Here is a 21,015-nt window from a genome sequence, read left to right as displayed (position 1 = left end):
TTTTGTGGTATAACTGAGACCCCTCACACAGTGGTCTTGCTTGCTATAGAAGTTCAGGAAAATTTAGAGTGTGCAAGATGAACTGCATAGCTCAGAGCAGTATTTGTAAGGTGATTTATAAGGCAAGTACAGAATTAAGCTACTGTTTAACATAGGATCTCTTCTAGGAACTCTATATAGAGCAATTTGATTTGGATTAATATTCTGCCAGTCTATCTGTAGGGTCCACAAAGAATTGTGATGTAGATACTTTTACCTCTCAACTTATATGATCCATTAGTAAATAATCTCCTCTTGGTACAGAAATATAAGGAGAAAATATTTCTTGCATAGAGAACTAGAGAACACTGTCAAAATTCATTTTCCTTGCCATCGAAAGAAAAACTTTGTTGCAAGAATTTTCCATACATTTCCTATTTGGCTTTGAAATGTTCTTCATAAACAAATTTCTCATCAGGCACCATTTTCAATATATGCCAGCTCTTAATGTGGTCTCACTTGAAGTCTTGCATTGATTTCAGTGCTGTCTTTGCATGCCAAGTAGCACAGGGAAGAGGCAAAGAATGCCTGTATTCTGCCTGTTTTACCACATCATGTGAGAGAGGTAGGGAATTAACGTGGGGGAAGACTGGAGCAAACATTTCAGTTTTGAAACTCTATTGCACACATAGGACCGGCTCCCAGCATTTAAAAGAGGCTTCCAATGGAATACTGTGCTACCACTGGGAAAACTATGCACAGTGCTTGCTTGTAGTCTGAACTCCCCAAATACAGTCGCAGACAACCAGAAACTCCTCCTAGTATACTGAGAATAGATTTTTTCCATGCAACATTCAAAAGGTGATTTCCCCTGTATTTTCAGTGAGTCTGTAGCACAAGAAAAGACTATAAAAAATACCTACGGAGAAACACAAACACTAAATTTGTAAAACCTTTATTTTACTGAGACGTTTGCAAACCTATTTCCCCAGAAAACACATTTTAGCAGAAAGGAAAGCATCACTAAGAGGAAGTTCCAAAGCCCTACTCCATACCAGGTTGTACGTGCAGAAACAATTATAGCAAGAGATAAAGAAAAGGGACTGTGGGTTGCAACAGTCACCTGCTTCTTCATACCTGAGGGAAGGTACACCCGTCCTCTACTGCTAGGTGCTTTCCTTGCCTTGCACAGGGCGTGCTTCTAGAGCAGTTTAAGTGGTTGTAAACAGGTTTTGCCCCAGCCCCCTCCCTTTTCCTTCCTGGCCTCTGCCAGTTTTGCTCACCTGATCCTGGGCAAACTCACTCAAGGCACAGAGCTGGCAGAAAATTAACAACCTAGTGTAAAAAAATCAAACCTACAACAGAAATCCTGTTCTGTTGCTCCCTCTGTTGAAGGACAAATCACGCCAACCGCAAGCATTCAGTTCTGCCGGACATCAAACTGGGACCTTGCTACACAGATCCTGCACCTGCTCTGAGGGGCAAGAGCCCGGGTTGTCCAGTTTGTCCCTTATGTTCTGTGGATAAGGAAGGGACTCTTCCTCCCCCCCTCAATGTGCTTTATAAATAAAGTATTTCCCTGAACATTATGGGTAACTCAGATGCTTTAATGTCAATTTTCAGCTTTCTGTGAACCTCATAATTCACATTCGTCTTGGAAAAAAAGAGCTTGGTATTGAGCCAGAATATTTTGCTACAAAAATATTTAAGGGGTATAATGTGCTAATGTATTTTCATACCAGCAAGAAGCTTTCCCTACCTAGACACTGAAAGGAACCAGTGTAATTATGATGCTCTATAAAATCTGTTTGGGAAAAAGCACTACAGTTGAAATGTAACAAATTACTATAAATAGCTTCACAAATTTAAACTAAAATTATTACATTGCCCAGTTTTTGTTGTGGTGTGTTGTTTTTTTTTTTAAGTGAAAATAAAAAAATCTAAAGTGCTAAGAGGAAACGAAAAGTCCTGACTCAGAATGAAGGCTTTTTCAGTGCAACAGCATAGACAGGTTGTCCTGGTTTCGGCTGGGATAGAGTTAAATTTCTTCCTAGTGCTGTGTTTTGGATTTAGTATGAGAAGAATGTTGATAACACACTGATGTTTCTAGCTGTTGCTAAGTTCCCTGCTAGTCACCTTTCAGCTTCCCATATTCTGCCAGCCCAAGAGGCTGGGAGGGAGCACAGCTGGGACAGTTGGCCCAGCTGGCCAATTCCATACCATGTGACATCATGCTCAGTATATAAATAAGAGGCGTGGTCCAGGAAGTGGCGATTGCTACTTGGTTATCGGTCAGCAGGTGGTGAGCAATTGCATTGTGCATCACTCACTTTGTATATTCTATTATTATTATTATTCCTTCTTTTTCTGTTCTGTCAAACTGTCTTTATCTCAATCCACAAATTTTACTTTTTTTTTCCCCGATTCTCCCCCCATCCCACTGCAGGGGAGGGGAGTGAGCGAGCGGCTGTGTGGTGTTTGGCTGCCTGACGGGTTAAACCACAACACAGGTATATTCATTCATACGTGAAAAGGTAACCAATAAAGCAAAAGAGGAAGAAAAAGTTGGATTTGATAGGCATTAATAAGTATTATTTGGAGGAGAAAAAACATCATGAAGACATAAAAAAAATCTGAAGATCTAACACCAAAAATATATAAGTACAGTAGACTCAGAAAGCACTAAAAATTAGGGAGTTATGCTGGAAAATTAACATCAAGTAAGCAACTGAAAGATGGAGGAGACTATTACAAAGTATCTATGGATTTTATGACTTTTTCAGAGGAGTTCGCTCACAGGAAAACATGCTGCAGAAATGCTTTAGACCAGCATAAGACAAGACACCGAAGTAGCTTTAAGACAGATTGTCACACAGCTACAAAGGTCTGGGCATTCAGGAAATTACAGAACCACTCCGGGCCACTGTGCCTCACTAAGCAAAGGCTTTATTGCAGATAGAGGTGTTTAAGAAAAACAAAACAAAACGAACCCTAAGTGAAGCGAAGCAGTAGGGTACTAGGTTGTACCTATGAGTTCAGAGTAGCTGCACTAGCTGCCAACACTGGAAAGACTTCTGTCAGAAAATACATGCTTCTCTCGTGTAGTAAAGCTCTTCTGACATGCAAATAAAATAGCCGAGAAAGGAAAACTGGCTTGTTATAAATAACTTGGAGCTGAGGAAGCCATTCTTTAGAGTAACTATTTATGGAAGTACAAGTAGACATGCAATCCACTTGGAATAAAATAAAAGGGTCAGTTATACCACAGCAAACTACCAGCAAGCTACCTTTGATATTGGGCAGCTAGCGGCAGTAGTACAGAGCTCTCTTCAGATCTTACATACCCCGACTCTTGGCAAAGAGAAGGGGTGGGTAGGAAAACAGCAGATGACCTTATTAAATGCAAAATATTCATTAAATGGAATAATGTAATTATTCCACAAAAAACCAAACCAAAACAAAACCAAACCAAGTATACAAACATCAAGTTTCTTTTTACGTAGTATAACTACTCTGGAAGCCTTTAAACTTCATTATCCATCATGTCCCTCTGAACTTGTAAACTATTAAAGGTATTTATGCTACCAGGAAGGCTACAGACCATCAATGTTTGTAAGGGAAACCTAGTACCATTGGACTGGGTCTCATTTCACAGCCTGTGATAGTATAGCAAAGTTTGAGTTCCTGCTCTTGTTTGCTCACATAAAGAGATTAAAAGCAACCATTGAAAAGCAACCGTTGCTTCAATGGTTCAGCCAGTTCAATGGCTGCTTTTAAAGTGGTGCTGATAAAGTGTGAGTAAATACTGTAGTATTTATCCAGCTACAGAAACTTTACTGAGCTCTGTAGTTCTCATGGTTCTGGGAAAAGTGAAAAAACCAACTTGTCCTACGTGAATTCCTAAGTCTCTTCTCTAGACTCCTTACATGTTAACCTCATTGAGATAAGAATGAAAGGATATTAGACTAATGTGAATTTGGCTATGAAGAACGACCTTCAGTGATACCACTGTGGGCCAGTTTGTGTGTCTGAGTACATTCTAAGGCACAGCTGGAGCAGAGTAATTCTCCATATATATGTCCACATGAGTGAAACATAAAATACCAGAATTTTCACTGTATGTGACAGTGCAAGAATATCATATACTATACAAAGGTTATAAATTGAATCTGTATCTAAGCCAATGAATTGAGAAAGTTAAGGTTTTCAAACAGAAATACATAAGAAAAAGTAAAAAGAAATGACGTGACACTCCTTTAAACCAAATACATCATTCAGTTCTCCTGTAGGTTTACTTAGGTAGATTAGTCCAGTTAAGCAGAGAGACACCATCCCAGAAGGTGCAAGATTGGTTTGTATCCTAACTAGGAGCGCAAAATGCAATGACTTACAGTGCACAGTGATGGTGGTTGAGTCCATCATGCTTTTGTCAGTCAGAGAGCACTTGTATTCTCCTGTTGCATTTCGTCTCACATCTGTCATTATGTAAGTATCTGAGCTTCTTATACCTTCTGCTTCTCCCTGTGGATGGAAAACAAAACATTTATTGTATATGGGCAGGCTAAAAACATTCATTTCTGTTGAGTTTTATTGTTATTATAAGCATCCTGAAATACTCCAAAATACGTATAGACACAGCATCATTGAAGTGTAGTTGCCTACTAATAACGTTAAGGTTTATTTCCTGCATGACAGCATAGTTTTAGAAAACACCTACAATTAAAAGCTTACTCTTTAATGACTACTTATTTTAAGGGGACATTAAAATACAAAATCTGAAAGTTTAGCAGAAAGAAAATGGGAAGAAAGCAAAAGACTGAAACAGTCTACAAATAAGAGCGTTAGAGAAATCACAACAGCAAAACAAGTTGTGTTTCTAAATCTGTATTTGAAATGATATATTCAGTTTAGGAAAAATCATGAAATGAAGTGTGCTGCATTAGACATTTTTAAACAGTACAGGCAAACTTTGCTCTACCCGTATCACGGTATGAAGCCTGTAAGGGTATACACTGACTTAGATGCAATTACCTACAGAAACTGGTGTTTTGAATTAGCTAGAAGGTCTTGCTTTCTGGCTGTCCAGTTCCCCAGTTTCCACCTGATTACAACTGACTGACTTAGATCAGCTTTGAAACAAGCCCAGAATGAAACCCTAATTCGTATCTCTGAATCCAGAAAGAGATTTACCAGGGTTGCCACGACACTCCTAAGTCTTGCAAAGAAACCACCAATTCCAGCTCTCCTTGAGAGAAAGGACTAGTATTATCAGGTAGCAGGGAAACTGAAGACAAGACAAACTGGGGTGTTTAGCTCACTCACTGTGATCCTGGAGCAAGGAGAGATCTTCTCCCTGGCATATAGTGAGTTCCTAGGGTGACTCACTGAACCTAAATGGCTGTTCTGAGATAAGAGGACTTCAGTTCCTAGTTTCCCTTGCTGCTCTTCAGCAATTCAAACATGCCAGGAGTCCAAAGTAGATGAAGATTATGTTCAAAGGGTGACATGCAGTTTTAGAAATACCTGAAAGCAGGCCACTGCTTTTGGCCTCTCTCAAGATCAGCTCTGCTTACTACTGCAGCAGGAACAAAAAAAGGGATATAAAATAGGAGAGAGAGAAACAGAACTAGGAATCTCAGACTATAAAGCCACATCTGTCTGTGGATCTCACCAATACTAAGAAGATTAATGGAACCAAAGCCTTTATATTTTGCAATTTGCACCTTATACATTTGGCAGATTTGTCCTACACTTTCTCCTGTGCTGTCGCCCAGGTGTTGTGACGCCACCAAACAACTAATTAATTAAAAGACATTGCATGAAGATTCATCTGTGAAAGTCCAAAAAAAGCTGAATTAATTTCCTGTACTTTAATTGCTGGATCTTTGGCTGTTATGACAACAGGTGAGGTGATTTTATTCGAGGTGCTAAACCCCTTTTGTCAAAACTGCTTCTTATCAAAATATCTGATGTTGGGAAATGAAGCCTAACAATTTTTAGTAGCTCCAAACCCCAAAAGAACTTTGGGCGGGGTGGGGGGAAGGAGAGGTTCTTTCAAAATTTTTTGCCAACTCAGGTGAGGCATTTTCAGAGAGTCTGATGTAAGGGCCAATGTCTATCATCAGTTTTAGTCGCATGGAATTCCTTCCTTCATTTGTTATAAAATCACGTATACACTGACACATAGCAATGTCTGTAGAAAGGGATGATACAGAATATTTCACTATGCAGTGACAGCGAGACAGGACTTACTGGAATGTAAAACAGGAACTCCTGTGGAGGAGGGTTGCCATTTCCTGAGCACTTCAGAGTGATGTTATCGCCTTCTTTAATGGTACCACTACGTGACAGCACTTGAATAGTCACCTTCTCTGTTGGATCTGTGAAAATAATGTACACATTTAATAGCTTCTGCAAAAAACCAGACAGTGACATTATACCTACGATATTCATGGCCGAAGAGTATGCCATTTTATCATCAAGCAGGTATTTGCATGTGTAGATCTTTTTATAAAAGAGCTGAAGTTAATCACACTTTCTATATTTTTGCAAATGAAGTAAGTGCGAAGAAGCCATATGATACAAAATTCATTCTTCTTCACCAAAATACATGCAACTGAAACAGCAATGATTACAACCATATCGCATGCTTAAAAGAAAAAAACCCTGATCAGTATGAAGAGTTTCATGGTGTGATTTCATTATGAGGGATTAACTTGTCCTCTGTGAAGCTCGCTGTTTGGAGGACTGCAGCAATCAGAAAAACAACTGACGCTCTCAACGCCTTGCGTTAGTACTAGATAATAGCCTTCTTGCATTAAAAAGAAAGAAATATGAACCAAGCGACTCTGTTCAGCCTATTCTATATGCTGATCACTACAGGCTTTCAGAAAGATGAATTTGGTGAACATAATAGGACCCTTAACATAGTCAACAGAACTGTAAACGTAACATACTTCTGTCATGTTCAGTGAAGTTGAACTATAACTTACATTTTACTTTGGTAATTTTTTTAAGGCAAAGACTATTCTTTCTAAGCAGAAGCCTAAATATAATTTTTCAAAACCAAAGTAAAATGAACAAAATTAAAGGAAATAATATGGGCAGATAAGTCTCACTGTTTTAATTTCAATGAATAAATAAAATTCTACCAAAGATGCCAGTCTTGCATTAAGACAGTACAGTGCTCCTTATCAGACACTAAAAAATTCTACACAGCAGAGAAAGCCTTGCCTGACAGTTGATTTTTGGGTGTTTAGTGAAGTGTGTGCTCTACAGCCCTTCCGACCCTTAAGGCATTCATCATGTCTGTCTTCTGCTATGGGATTTCTCAATAACAGGAGCTGCATTCTGCTGTGGCCTCTCGATGACTGAGAGCCCTAACATGACTTCTCACTCCTCATAGGAGTGGTGGTACCGGGCTTCAACAAGCCACATCCTCCCTCCTTCAGATGCAATAGCCTCGGCTCCCTTCCACGTCCAAACAGCTTCCAGCTCAACACCTTCAGACCTGAAGTGCAACTTTGCCTGCTTAGGAAAGGGAAGTCCAGCATCTCTGCTGGTGTGGAATAGAACAGACGCGATGAAGTAGCCGGCCAGGAATCACATGCACGCCTCTTGGTGGCTGCTGGGCCAAAAAACCCAGTTTCAGGGGCTGTCTGGTGAGCTAGCCTGCTGCAGGAGCTTGTCTCTCCCTCCGTCAAGTTTATGTGAAGGTGAACAAATGTGAAAAAGTTTTCATGAAGGATGTCTAGATATACCCTGAAATTGTTCAGGCTTTTCTCAAGACTGAAAAGGGATGAATTATAATGAGAAAGACGTTAGGACTTTAATTTGGAAGTTCCCAAGTTTTCCCACACAGATGAGTTGAACTTGGTTAAAAATGGACACAATTAAACAAGAATGACACTCTTGCAAACCACCAGACTTTCCTGTAGGAATATCTTACCCTTCTATCTACTGCAATCAACCAGGAGAAAATTTTTAATTTCATTCTCTAAACTGGAAAAGAAAAATAGATCTACAGAAGTAAATAGCAAATGACTAATTAAATTGTTCTCTAAGCTGAACAGGTCACCATTCTCAGGAAGACACAACCTGATGACTGGAAGACACAGTGTTCAATGCAATGCTCAGTGCTGCTTAGCATGAGTAATGTGCTCCCCTGCTTTCACTAACAGACAGAAGTAGCCTGGTGAAGGTATATCTTGCCTCTCCGTGGCACATATCCCTGGCTTGGCCCATCTTACCTTGTGTTTTTGGAAACCTGAGACTTTGTATCTGCTTTCTGCAAGAGCAAAATTCTGGGAGCCAGCACCAAAAGGCAGTTATTTAGTAAATGAATGCTGCTATCCCAGACTCGCCACGGCCACAACTGACATAATTCTGTGTAATTTCAAGAAAAATACCAATCAGTGCTGGAAGCAGCATGAGTACAAGGTGTCTTTGAGTCTAATCTGTTATGTAAAGGAATTTATCCATAACAAGACAGACGCTTAGCAACAGGGCATGATTGGAAAGTTTTCCTGACAAACATTATCTTTTTTACACTGATTAATGCTGAGCAGAGCCCAACACAACTGGAGTCTAGATAATTTAGATATCTGAGATACTATCTAACCATCCAGCTCCAGGAGTTCTCTTGCATTACTCATGTTACTTTCGGTAGCTTGCTTGCTACAGCTGCAAACCAGAGCCCACAGGTAAGTACTGATAACTACTCCCAGCTGAGCTGAGTTATCCATTTCCAACCAGCACCCAGCTCGGCAGGAGCTAATTCACTCTTCTTCTTACACTACGTTACAGCAGCTGGCTGCTTCCAGGATGACAATTAGCTATTAAACACTTGAGAACTAGAAACTGCACTAACCCAGAGCTAAAAAAACCAGTAAAACATTTCTTAAATCCTGACTGAACAGGTCTTTAAAAAAATCTTGTGCAGGCATAGTTCTAAGCATGCTCTCCCCATTTCTTTATGATAAATGGGTAAGTCGCAAGGAATCTCACTAGATACCAGAATGAACAGCAGGTCTCCTTAATGATTTTTTTCTACTTGTTTCAGAGATGCAAAACATGATAGTTTTGACAGCCCATCTGAAAAAAAAAGGCTGAAAGAAAGACTTCCATTTCTTAGAGTTGGAGTCTGCCATTTTTTTAATCTGCATTACATTTGACTCATAAAAAAATCACATTTATTAGAAAGAAACTAATTAGGATCACTGAACCAAATTAAAAACCAAAAACAAATCAGAGATGTCATTATCATCAACTAACATCAGTCAAGAAGTCCATCTGTTGAAGCTTTGGACGTCTATTAATAGTTTCAAAAATTCATTTGGAGATGCATTTGAGCAGAGTAAGGAATTGAAGTTACAGAAAATGAAAATACTCAGAAAGGAAATTGGGTAACCCCATACTCTAAAGCCAAAGTTGATACTTGAGGCCTCTTCAGTACTGAAGGCGTACTGAAGGGTGTGCCTGCCTCCCACTGTTGGCTGATTAGCCATACAATGATACTGCCCATCTCTGGAGGAAGAACTACCTTAATTAAATTGTGTGTTACTAGACCAGGATTAAAAGAGCTAGTCTAGCAAACATTAAATCTTTAATACGGAGTGCACGTGATATCTGGTGCAGTGACTATTCTACAGTGCTGTGCAGCCTTCTTTTTCCTTCATGTTGGGTAGTTCTTAATTGCAAGTGCACGTAGTGTCACAGAAATCTGCAAGAGCCTCATCCTCAACAGGTGAAGTAGCCTAATGCATGAAAGTGGGGAAATGCGGACAGCAGAGCATCTTTTGGCAAGTAACAGCAACAAGTGCTTTCTGGTCGTTACACTTCTGTGACACTACTGTGAAATCTGCCATTCACAGTAGGAGTTATTCACGGTCATGGGGCTCCACAGATGACAGAAAAAAACCCCAGTGAAATTTGGTACCCAACTTTAAAGCAAAACCAAAAACTAAAAAAAACCCTCTTGCTTTAAAGTGAGGGGATAGGTGTCTGCAGGCTTGAGATCTCTATGTTATTTCCAAGGATAATGGTTACTGTCCCAGAGGTTTTCTCCTCCATTAGTTCTGCTGGTTGTCATTCTGGAGAAACAGCTGGTGAAAATAAGGCCTTAATTTACTCCAGCTTCTCTAGGTGAAAACAAGGAGCAACTGCTCTAAGGTTTGATTTGATTTGACCAAGGTCAAAACTGATCCCCTACTCTGCTGCTAAACAAACTTTACCTGTGAAGGAGAAGCAACTACTCATCTAGGTAGAACATACCCTGCCACTTCAAGCCTGTAGCTTTCGTTTTCAAGGCAATGGAGCACACCTGCTAGCTGGAGAAATCCAGTGCCTTATTAATTTTCTTCAGGGGGCACAGACAGTCACTCTAATCAACCACTCTAACTTCTGTTAAAGTTCTGAAAAGCCCATTTCACTGTAACTTTTTGTGGATACCACTTTCCTCTTGTCAATGCAATCTTGATATTCAATATTCTACTGTTAGAAAGAAAGAATTCTCAGGTAAATCTGAAGATAAGTAAAAATTACACAGACACTGTACTCGGACCTTCTTGCTACAAACAAACTTTGAAGAAACCGTCTCAACAGCCAAGCAGCAATGTCTCTGTAATTTTGTAAACTGTCTCTGATTTTGCTTTTTCCCCACGAGGTAGACTTTGTACAGCAATAGACGTTTTTTAATAACTTACAGTGAACATCGAAGACAACTGGTTCAGACTCTATTGTTTTCTGGCCAGATGGTCCATAATATGTCACAATACAAGAAAACTTGGCATTTGCATCTTCCTTTGTTGGCATGTACTGAAGAGATGATGTCATGGTGAAGAGTCCAGTTGATTTGTCCACAATCTTCTGCAAATTTATGACCACAACTGAAAAGGAAATACTGTTTCAGTGTCACACAGACAGGATTTGCAACCTTTTTCCTACATTTTGTTGCCTGCTCTGTATTTGTTATCAGGCTGCAAACACGCAAGCAACATGACAAATTACCCGAGAGAGAGTACAAACAGTTTTCCTTCAGTATTGCCACTGACATATACCAGGAACGTTTTATCAACAACAGACCCCTAACATACTGTACATTTAAAATCAAAACAAAACAAAAAACTAATTGCAAACTGGTCGGGTTTTTTAATATAAATATCAGCTTACTTTGTAAGCCAGAAACAAGGCCTCAAAAATGCTGGCAAAAACAATTTTTAGGATCACATTTATCACTTAATTTTGTAAGCATTCTCTATTTTCTGGAAGGTAAAATATTGTGGTCTGATCAGCCTGTCAAAATCAAAGTTGAAAGGGAGGGGGGGGAAAAAAAATGTTCTTCCTAAATATCCTGGAGAGTAAATACCTGTATAAGGAGACAGTGATCTACACGGTCTAAAACACAATATTGAACAGGTGAGAAATTGAGACAGTTAATACCTTATAAGAAGTTGGATATTAGATACAGGTTTCTACTAGCAACATAGGCTCAGAAAACTTTCCAATAGCATTAACAAAGACAACCCTCTGCCCCATGATATGGTTTTAAAACTGGAACTGAATGAGAGATATTATAAGGTGTAGCTTGGGTGTCCTTCCAGTTTCATCTTTCCATGTGAGTAGTCTTCCTCAAAGGAACAATACGTTAGACTAAAGCAGAGCAACTCTTACAAGCACAGCTCTTCACACATGCACCTCTCTGTGGACTCAGGGACATTGGCCATTATTGAAACGTACCTTCTTCCATGGGCTGCAAAACTCTCCCATTTTTGTACCACGTAACATTGCCTTCGGGATAACTATCTCGTGCGACGCACTCCCCAAGCTGCAAAACAGATAGGAATTATCCGCTGTTTTTCTCCACTATGCTTTAATATAATTCTATTTTCGCTTATGCTGCTTTGGGTAAAAATTTCTAGAAAGTTTAAAAATGCTTAAGCCCAACCATTTTTCTTAAATAGGACAAATCCCATCAGTGAGGCTTAGGTACAATTGGAAGAGGGTTTGGTGATGGGTCTAAGACCAGGATGGCCCTTGCTTGCAGAATCAGGCAGGGCTAATACAGTAGTGGCAAGCGAACGACTCTGTGCTCAGCCTGGCTATAGACCACGATCTCTCACAGGCAGGTGTGCACGTACAAACGCACGCACACGCACCCTCTCTGAGCCTCAGTCCATCACCTTTCTCCGTCTTGACCGTAAAGGGACTTCAGGCAGCCGTCAGGCACATAACTTTGAGGGAGAATGCTGCTCTTACCATTTGTAGCTTCTCTGTTTCCAAGAAGTCTGCTTGATGCAAGATTTCTGGTTGAGAGGGTTGTTCTAAAACACAAACAGGATAAAAGTACTAGTGAAGGGAGCACAAACAGCTGTTTGAAAAACAGAAAGTTACTAAAAGATACATGATCTTTGAGACTAAATAGAACAATCTGGCCTGGTATAGTCTTACCTACACTTTGCCATTAGAAGACGAAAAAGCGAGATACTTCTACCTCAATATTAGCAAATGGATTGAAAAGCAAAAAACATCACCTTAAAACGTGTCATACTTTCCATTATGAATTCCATGCATTCTGGCAATATATATTTTAGCCAGGCAGACTAGTTCAGCACCTGGGAGGAGAGAACCTGATCTGATCTATCTGATTTATATGATACACATGCTGGAGAAGGAACTAGTGGTACAGAAACTATAGCAACAGAAAAGCAGCTTTACTGTGGATATTACTGTAGCTGTCACGTTATAAAGGAACAAATTCAACTTAATCATTATTCTAATGTTTATTTTTCCTAACTGGAATTGTTATATTTAACAAATTTAGATGATAGAGATAGGTGTAATTACTTATAGGTGTAATAACTGATTCTGAGTTAGTTATGACTCTCTTAAAAAAAATAAACTTTTTCTTCAGTGCCAGTATGTCTTCTTATTTACTTTTATTATGGTAGATGGACCTCTTAGCTTGCCAAAGTGGAGGATCTATCAGTGTTCCCATCATAAAAAACTACTTTCTAGAGACTATATAACTTGTCTGTTAAAATAGTTTGGCCTGAAGCCCGGAATGCAAATTTTTATGTCCAAAAGAGACAGTTTTCCCCACAATTTTAAAAGAAGACGGGAAGAGTGAGGGGAAAAAAATAAATCAATGTTTATATAGTCGAAGAAAGCCTCTGCACCGTAGCTATACTGCTTAAATAAGACTACACATTATACACTTTTACAGACTGAAACATCCTTAACCATGGCAGCTTACAGAACCTTTTTCCCAAATCAAGCTCCTTCTGAAATAATGTATGTATGTCAGTAACCCCAGCCCAAAGTGAACTTCACACCATCTTGCCAAAATCTCAGCACACTGATGAAGTTACTAATGTGCAGGTGTATTGCTCCTGCTGTCGCAAAGATAGCGAGCCTACATGTTTCCACAATAATCCATTCGCTCTGTGTGCGTGTGCATGCATGTGTGTGCATGCGTTTGTGTGCACACAAATGCATAGATATTCTTCGCTTGGAAGACCACGCCAGGATGGAACAACAGCAGAAAAGGGAAATGAAAGGCAATAAAAGAAGCTATTCATTTGACGTTTTCAAACAACTTTGCTTGTGGCAAAAAACCAAAAAACAAACAAAACAGTCAGAGCTATACACCAAGACCATCAGAATTTCTGCAAAGGGTTAAGAAAGATTTTTTTTTTAAAAAATATATATACATGTTTATTTCTCTTTTGTTAGTTTTAAAGGAAAAAGGTTAACCTATTTTCTGTAAGAACGTGTCAAGGACAAAGCATTTTCATGTCAGTTCAAGCAAATCAGGTTTTACAAGACTATTAATAGGCCTTCTGGTTCAGATTTTCGGATCCCATAAACAGGCATAGTTGGCTGCCTGTCACAGTCACCATTTGATCAAACCACAAACCACACCACCTTCCCCCACCTCAGCTTTGCTTCCTTTCATTTCTCATTTCCCCCAGGAGCAGTTCGGGAAGACCTGCTCTGTGCTTTGGACTCCCCCCCGTCCCCCTGCAAGGCTCCTACCGAGGGAAGGGGAGGACCTCCTGCTCCGTGGCCCCTGAAGGGCTCTCCCTGCTTTGAGTGCTCTGGTGACCGAGCAGATGCTCCAGTTGAGAGGCCACCACCTGCTCTCTGAGCAGCCTCCGAAAGGAAATGCCTGCTGCCAGATCCCCACAGCCGCAGCACGTCCACCAAGGTAATTCACTATAAAAGACTTATTTGGCATTTACTAGCTCAGCATCTGAAGCGAGAAGAAATTTTAAACTTGGTAACAGCAGAGCCCACTTCGGTGGGTTTGCAACTTCAGCACACTGCTTATCTCTCGGCTTAAGAGCTTGCCAGAGTACTTTGCAACTCTATATAGGCCCTATAATAAGGGGGAAAAGAGCTCACTGCCTGCAAAAGCCAAGCATCGGTGTAGCAGGACAGCAGCTCCTGTCCGCTGGGCTGCTCTGCTTTGGAAACTGGCCATTTAATTCCAGAAAAAAGATGCTGACAGGATCCATCTGGAAAGCTGGTAGAGCTTGTTTGAGTAGTCCAGCAAGTGAGACTAGCAGGTGGTACCTGTGCAATGAGCCATTTCAGCTCGTTAGTTCTGAGTTAATCAGGTAGCACAGCTAAGGACGTGACAAGCTCCAGTGAAACCCAGCTTCAGTCACGACTTCTGGGATGCAGCTGAGTTTCAGGTACACAAGACTTTTGGTTTATGAGGGTTCACACTGCTGCAGCCTCGCTGTATACCTGTGAGCTAGAAACTCCACTGGTTAAATAAATGAAGCTTGCAGGCTACTCTTAACTCTTTCGTAATTAGAACAAGTGAGCAACCAAGCAACAACAAAAAATGAAACCCCAAAAACCAGACTCAAGGAAGTTAAGCGCAAAGAAATGTTAAGAGAACCCTAAATAAAGTTGTGAACTGAAAATGAAAAACTGCAAAGGTAATTTTTTCTTGCAGTGCTAAGTCGGCCATATTACATGCGTGGCATCCTCTATTCTTATCTTCCTTAGGAAATAGAAGCTTTCTCTATTAGTATTAATGCATACAACAAAACATACAAGCTGTGCTCCATGGCTGAGTTAGCATTGTGTTAATATTTAGTACAGAACACAGTAATTCAAGCAGTTAGCATTTCGTTTCACCATATACCACTGTCTCATCTACATATTTACTGCTGTGTGATAAGTAAACATGATAATTCTTTATCATTTCCTTGGAAGTGCTGTGTTTACTATGCATGCTCTGAGCACACTCTTCCCTGTTGTCACCAATTCGATTGTTCTTGCAGTCAAATTGAAAGTGAAACGAGGGAAAAGAATTACAGTTGACTCCTAATCTAGCTTCAAACTCATTTATGCCACTGACAAACTTCTGCCTGGACACCACTGACGACTCCCTGACACCTTCTCCCTGAGAGAAGAGCAAGGGTGCCCTTCCAAAACACGAATTCATGTTTTTCAAGCAGAAGTGTGATCCGTTTGAAACTGCCCATCCCTGCAAGCAACACGTTCCCACAACAGAGACTTACTTTGACTGTGTAAATCTGCATGTGAAGAGCAACAAAGACCACAAAAAGCCATATAAAAACATGAAGCTGAGGAAGATATCCACTGCATTTACAAACGCTAACCTTAGCCTCAGCAGACCTGCGCCCCTAAAAAGGAGTAACGGACGCCTCCGCAAGCTGAGTCAGGGCTTGAGGGATTACGTCTGCTCTGGATCAGCACCGGGAAGAGGCCAGGCTTGCCCACGCTCTTGCGCAAGCTCAGAGCAGGACTGCGCCTCAGAGCACTGGGGTTCGCACTGTGGATTCAGCCTTGCAATCGGTTTGTAGCAATATCAAACGCTAATAAACTTTGGTGTGCTCTAAAACAGAACTGCAGACCAGTCTTTCTCCTGATAGTTCAGCAGGGTACAAAATAAGCATTTGGGGCTAGCAACTCGTTTTCCAGCCTCTCGCTTGCTCACTCACAGTTCATGCCGTTGCATACTAGCTGCTCGGAGCTGGTTTAAACCTCTCCACTGATCTAATCCTGCAGACCGCACACAGTTAATGCTTCCCTCCTGCAGAAAAATTTGCTCGGAGAACAAATGGAAAATAATCAGTGCTAATTTTACATTTTTCATTTCCAAGGCCAAATGACATCACATAAGTGAGTCATTATCAAAGCCTAAAATTCTCTTTGAGCCAGCACTTATCATGAATAAACCGCAAGTGCAGGCAGTCCTGTTATATAAATGCCACCAGTAGATTACATTTTTGAAAGCTGCAGAAATTTGCTAGTCTTAGTAATTTACTCAGCCAAACTTACTTTCTTGGTTTTAATTTTTCCCTTAAACAAAAGTTTCCATAATTTACGATTCAGATGCTGATGAATGTTAACGGTAGTAACAACTAGATTTACTTACTGAAGACTTTGACTATCGTTGGCTCTTCGGAAACATCATCTTCTGTAACTAGCATACATACAAATCTCTTTTCATCACTGATTCTTGCATTCTTGATGGATAATGTATAGTTTTCTGAGAGACTCAACCTGTCTTTGTAGTCTGGTACATCATCATACTGTACATTTTTTTTTGTTGATGATCTGAAGGCAATAAATACTGGAGATCCATTTGGCATTTCCTATAATAAAAGGATAAACACCTCTATTTTGCATAAACACTCATTTAAAAGTGCCTGAAGATTTGCAATTGGTACAAGCCCATAATTTAAAAAAATCTGAAAACTACACCAGATGGCTTTTTTCCTGATTAATTTCTGCTGTATAAACAAGAAATTGTTCAAGTATAATACGAGAGGTAGTTTAAGACTGCTGTGGTACACATTGAGAATATAATCAGTAGAAATAATTTCAATCCTTTGGCTCAATCTCAGCATAGCATAGGACTTTCTCTGATGAAGGCTGGTGGTTCTGGCACCACCACCTGCCTCTGTGTGTATTAAAAAGTATTTGAAATAGAAGCATTCGTGAGCTAGGCTCAAAAGCTTCAGTTTCCCTTTTTTCATGGTTGTTTTACATATTCATATTGTTTGTCTGGGATATTCAGACTTCATTCCAAATGCAGGATTTAATCAGGCATAACTGCCTATTTTATTCTAAATTAGTTTTTAGTGTTTTTTTTTTTTTTCCTTTGTTTTTAAAGGACCCAAGAGCTTGTGGCATGGGAATATACATACAATCAAATATTGTTATTTATGCATCTCAGGCAAATCTGCAAAATACCATTTTCTAGACATCCTCCTTATACTAAGTATGCAATTGCCATCCTAAGAAGGAATACGAAGTTGACAGCTTTGCACAAACCTACCATATCAAGAATTTATTTTTATGAGAGACAAAGTTACAGGCTGAGTTCTGCAGGATTTCATTCCCCGCTCCCAAGCAGGGACAGACACTGTCTGCCTTTAAATAAAGTGAGGTAAAAGGTTGGCTCCATTACATTCAGTATTGTGCTGGGGGCTGGAGGAGGTTTTCATTCCCTTTTATCCCGTGCACCTTGCAGCACTGATGCGAGTAGTGTTTCCAGCACAATACCTCAGCTTGACTGCAGAGCCCACAAAAGCATGATGATGCTGTGACAAGAGACGAGTAGTGTCAGAGCCGGGCAGGGAGCAGGAGGCAACAGCTAATGTGAAGTTTAAATTCCCGTATAGTCTTTCTCCCCCTCCTGCTTTTAACTCTCGGATTACTCTAGACGTCTGTCACACAGGAAATAAAGCTTTGTCTTGACTCGATACACGCAAAGTTGCCTGTCAAGTGCAAACGAGCTCTTAACTCCATATGCTTACCCAGCACGTGAGCACGCACAGGTAGATGCTGAAGGGAGCAACACCTGCTCCTGCCACGGTGCAAGTCTCCCAGTGCCCCCGGGCTTCCCCCTGCTAAAAACAAGTGTCACCATGCTGGGAGCTGCCCTGGGAGAATGGGTGTCACTTTCACTTGGTTGTGTGGGCTGTGTCAACAATTTCATACAAGAGCAATTGGATGGGCTTTTCTGCACGTTAGGTTTCATGTCCCTTTCCATTTAGGAGAAGCTATAACGTCTCCATTTGCTGCTTGGTACTTGTCCGAGATGAGCAATCCAAAAGCACTGGAAAGAGATAATGCATTTCTTTTTCTCAAAATAGCCTTGCATCTTCAGATGGACTTCTTCCCAAGAGAAGTCAGCAGACTAAAAAGCACATTGCAAAATGTAGGCCCTGCATCTTCTGAATGCTTATATGAAACAATTTCACCGTCCCTTTTAGGGAAAGGTCCTCCACAGACTTCTGACTTAATTTCCCAAAACATGTTTGTGGAGCAGGAATTCTTGAGTGGATGAGGACTGCAAAAGCTGCAAACTTCCAGATCCAAGGGAAGGAGCCAGGGGGGGATTATGAAACACCCCCAGTGGCAGACCAGTCTGCTGTAAAATAGGGAGGTGGATGCCATTTAAAAAGAGAGAGAGAGAACTATGTAATTTTAAATCCACTGTCAGAGTAAACATCACCTGTTATTGCTGGTAGCATTTTGGTTTGAGCACGAGAGGAGATTTAGATGAACTTCACCACAGCAGGAAAAACAGTTGTCCTGATGTCAGTCTGAGAAGCAAAAGAGATTTGGTATCCTGGCGGTTTCTTCCACGTATGCTTCCAGGTTTCATCTGACTTTCATATGCTTATTCTCCTTTTGGCCCTGGATACCGATCGCATACAGGAGAAGCGCATCCTGCCGTGTTCCTACTGCAGGCTGAGCGAGACAACCAGGAGAGCACTGGCATTTTTGCCTCTGTTCTCCACGTGCCAGAAGTGGCAGAGTGAAACCACCAGCAACTCTGCTAAGGTCAGCTCAGCCCTCTTCTTCGCTGTGCATTAAACACACTGAAGCATGAAACAGTATTGAGTGACTGTCAGATCAACCAGAGCCGGGGACAGTGCTTTCCCGGGGATGAAGCACGCCCTGCTTCAGGCAGCCCGCTTCAAAAACATTCAAATGTACAACTATGGCTCTGTCAAGCGAGTGAGACGCCACTGGGTAACACGCCAGATCCCTAATACAGGTTGGCAGAGAACTCCCGAATAATTATTTCTCTTGAACAATGAGATTAATTCCTCAAACCTCTAATCTATGCTTGGCAGAAATTACGCAGATTGGAATCTTGCAGTCTTACAAACACAGGAATGAATGTCTTCGTATCGGAGGCAGAAATCCTATCAATTGGAGTCTTGTAGTCTCACACACAAAAAATACTCATCATCTTATACCAGCTCTAATGAATGTAAAAGTAAGCTATACTTACATATTTCCATTTTCCAAACATAAGACCATCTGGTACTTCTAGACGACAAGGCATAGTAATAGTATCTCCATATACTGCATTTACTGTGTACAATCCCAGAGCTAGAGGAAAAACAGAAAGAGAGGAAACAATTTTAAGCGTTTTCTTGAATTCCCATATGCTAGCTAATGTTTGGTTCACAGCTATCACAAAAGCAAAGCCACATCCTTTGGAAATGCGTATTTTCCAGCATGTAGGATTTATCCCCAAATCTCTGACAAAACAGGATTCCTGTCTCTAAATTTGTTTACTTAAACATTATGACATACTTAAACATTCAGACCCATGTTTTCTGCTGCAGTCAGTGGGAGCCAAGTGGATTTTCAAACAGGATTGCACCCGCTCAACTGGATGAACATGCACACTACCATCAGTTTCCACAGCTATCAAACTTAAAACTTGAAAAGGAAAATCCCTAAACCTTTATTTTCTTCATCTGAAAAACCAGCCACTTCTGCCTGGAGAGCTTATGTTGCAACGCAGCATTGTGAGAAGGCCAGCAGACAAGTGATATTCTGACTGCTGCACTACATAAAAGCTTAGAAAAGAAAGAAAGAGTGTGCTATTTAAGTGCTGGGTTCCCTTAAAACTGGGAAACAAACTAGCCTGCACATTTAGATTTTGGAAAAATGAAGTTAAATCCTTCTATGAATTATTTAAGAATAGCTTTTTTGAAAACCTCAGCACAATGTTATCGTGCTAATGCATACAAATTTACAGAACAAAACTGACCCACTTATTTTCATTGTCCAAAACACGTGAATTGAAAAAAACCAACAGACCCTAAAGTGACGTAATGTTAAAACGCAAAGAAGTTTGAAGGGGAAGATGTTACAACTTGGTGCATTTGCTATAATGCAACTTTGCTTTGCGCCTATTTTCCGTAGTTGCCCCTGCTCTCGGTGATGCCTGCTGCTCCTTACACTGGAGGGAGGTTTTGCCTCTGGTGCTTGCCCAGTGTCACTGAGCAAGTGCACTGGCTGCCTGCTCTCACCCACACGTCTGCGGCTTCTGTCAGGTTCTTCTGCCCAGAGACTCAGGATGTCCCCCTTTGCTCTCCCTTCATTTGCAACTGGAGCTACCAAATCAAAGGCTTGCTGCCAAAGAAACCTTATCCAAGAGAGAGCAGTAGGATGCTGGTGATATAGCCAGGGCCACAGAAACACCCAGGCTTCTAGAGACATTCGTTTTTCCAGAGATTCAGCCCTTCTTGCTAGAGCTGGAAAAAGCAAACCTGTTCCCATGCACCCCCAAAAGTCCGGAGCCGCAGGCCCCTTATCTTTTCCCAAGTTCTGAGACAGCCACTGGGACGACCTGACAATTCTCTTGCTTTCTGCTCGTGTGCACTCTATAGGGAGGTTTTGTTTCTTTAAACAAAATCATGCATTTTCAAAGAGCTAAACACTGAATTCCTCGCCTACAATTTAAATTAGAAAGACTCTAGAGCATTTTTCTCAGGTGAGGACTTCAGAGCTCACTGGTAGCACCAGCTCATATTTATCGTTTGTATCACAGTGACAATGAGGCTGTGATTTGTGCTGTGAGGTACTGCACAAAGAAACAGTATTCCAAAATCCTGCCTTAAGAGACGCTTACAACCCAGACAGCATCGCATGGTAAGGCAGCGAAGCAGGCGAGCAGGCTGGAGCTCAATGGACTGAAGGAACGCAGGAGATAACAGGCACCGCTACCCGCACGTATCT

At 40.8% G+C, this 21,015-nt stretch overlaps 1 protein-coding gene across 1 annotated transcript in view; it reads right to left on the bottom strand.

Moving 5' to 3' along the window:
- Nucleotides 1–21,015, bottom strand: part of ALCAM (activated leukocyte cell adhesion molecule) — a 117,620-nt gene that overhangs the window by 18,673 nt on the left and 77,932 nt on the right. The window contains exons 2-8 of the mRNA XM_075168511.1: nucleotides 19,274–19,374; nucleotides 16,397–16,616; nucleotides 12,235–12,299; nucleotides 11,716–11,803; nucleotides 10,683–10,865; nucleotides 6,232–6,359; nucleotides 4,371–4,500 (exon numbers count right to left, since the gene is read on the bottom strand). Coding sequence (XP_075024612.1) covers nucleotides 4,371–4,500; nucleotides 6,232–6,359; nucleotides 10,683–10,865; nucleotides 11,716–11,803; nucleotides 12,235–12,299; nucleotides 16,397–16,616; nucleotides 19,274–19,374 — 915 coding nt within the window. The remainder of the gene's footprint in view (nucleotides 1–4,370; nucleotides 4,501–6,231; nucleotides 6,360–10,682; nucleotides 10,866–11,715; nucleotides 11,804–12,234; nucleotides 12,300–16,396; nucleotides 16,617–19,273; nucleotides 19,375–21,015) is intronic.

This window comes from Calonectris borealis, chromosome 1, assembly GCF_964195595.1.
Source record: "Calonectris borealis chromosome 1, bCalBor7.hap1.2, whole genome shotgun sequence".
Lineage (NCBI taxonomy): Eukaryota > Metazoa > Chordata > Aves > Procellariiformes > Procellariidae > Calonectris > Calonectris borealis.
The sequence above is the reverse complement of the archived record's forward strand: the minus strand, read 5'-3'. Positions and strand labels throughout refer to the sequence as shown.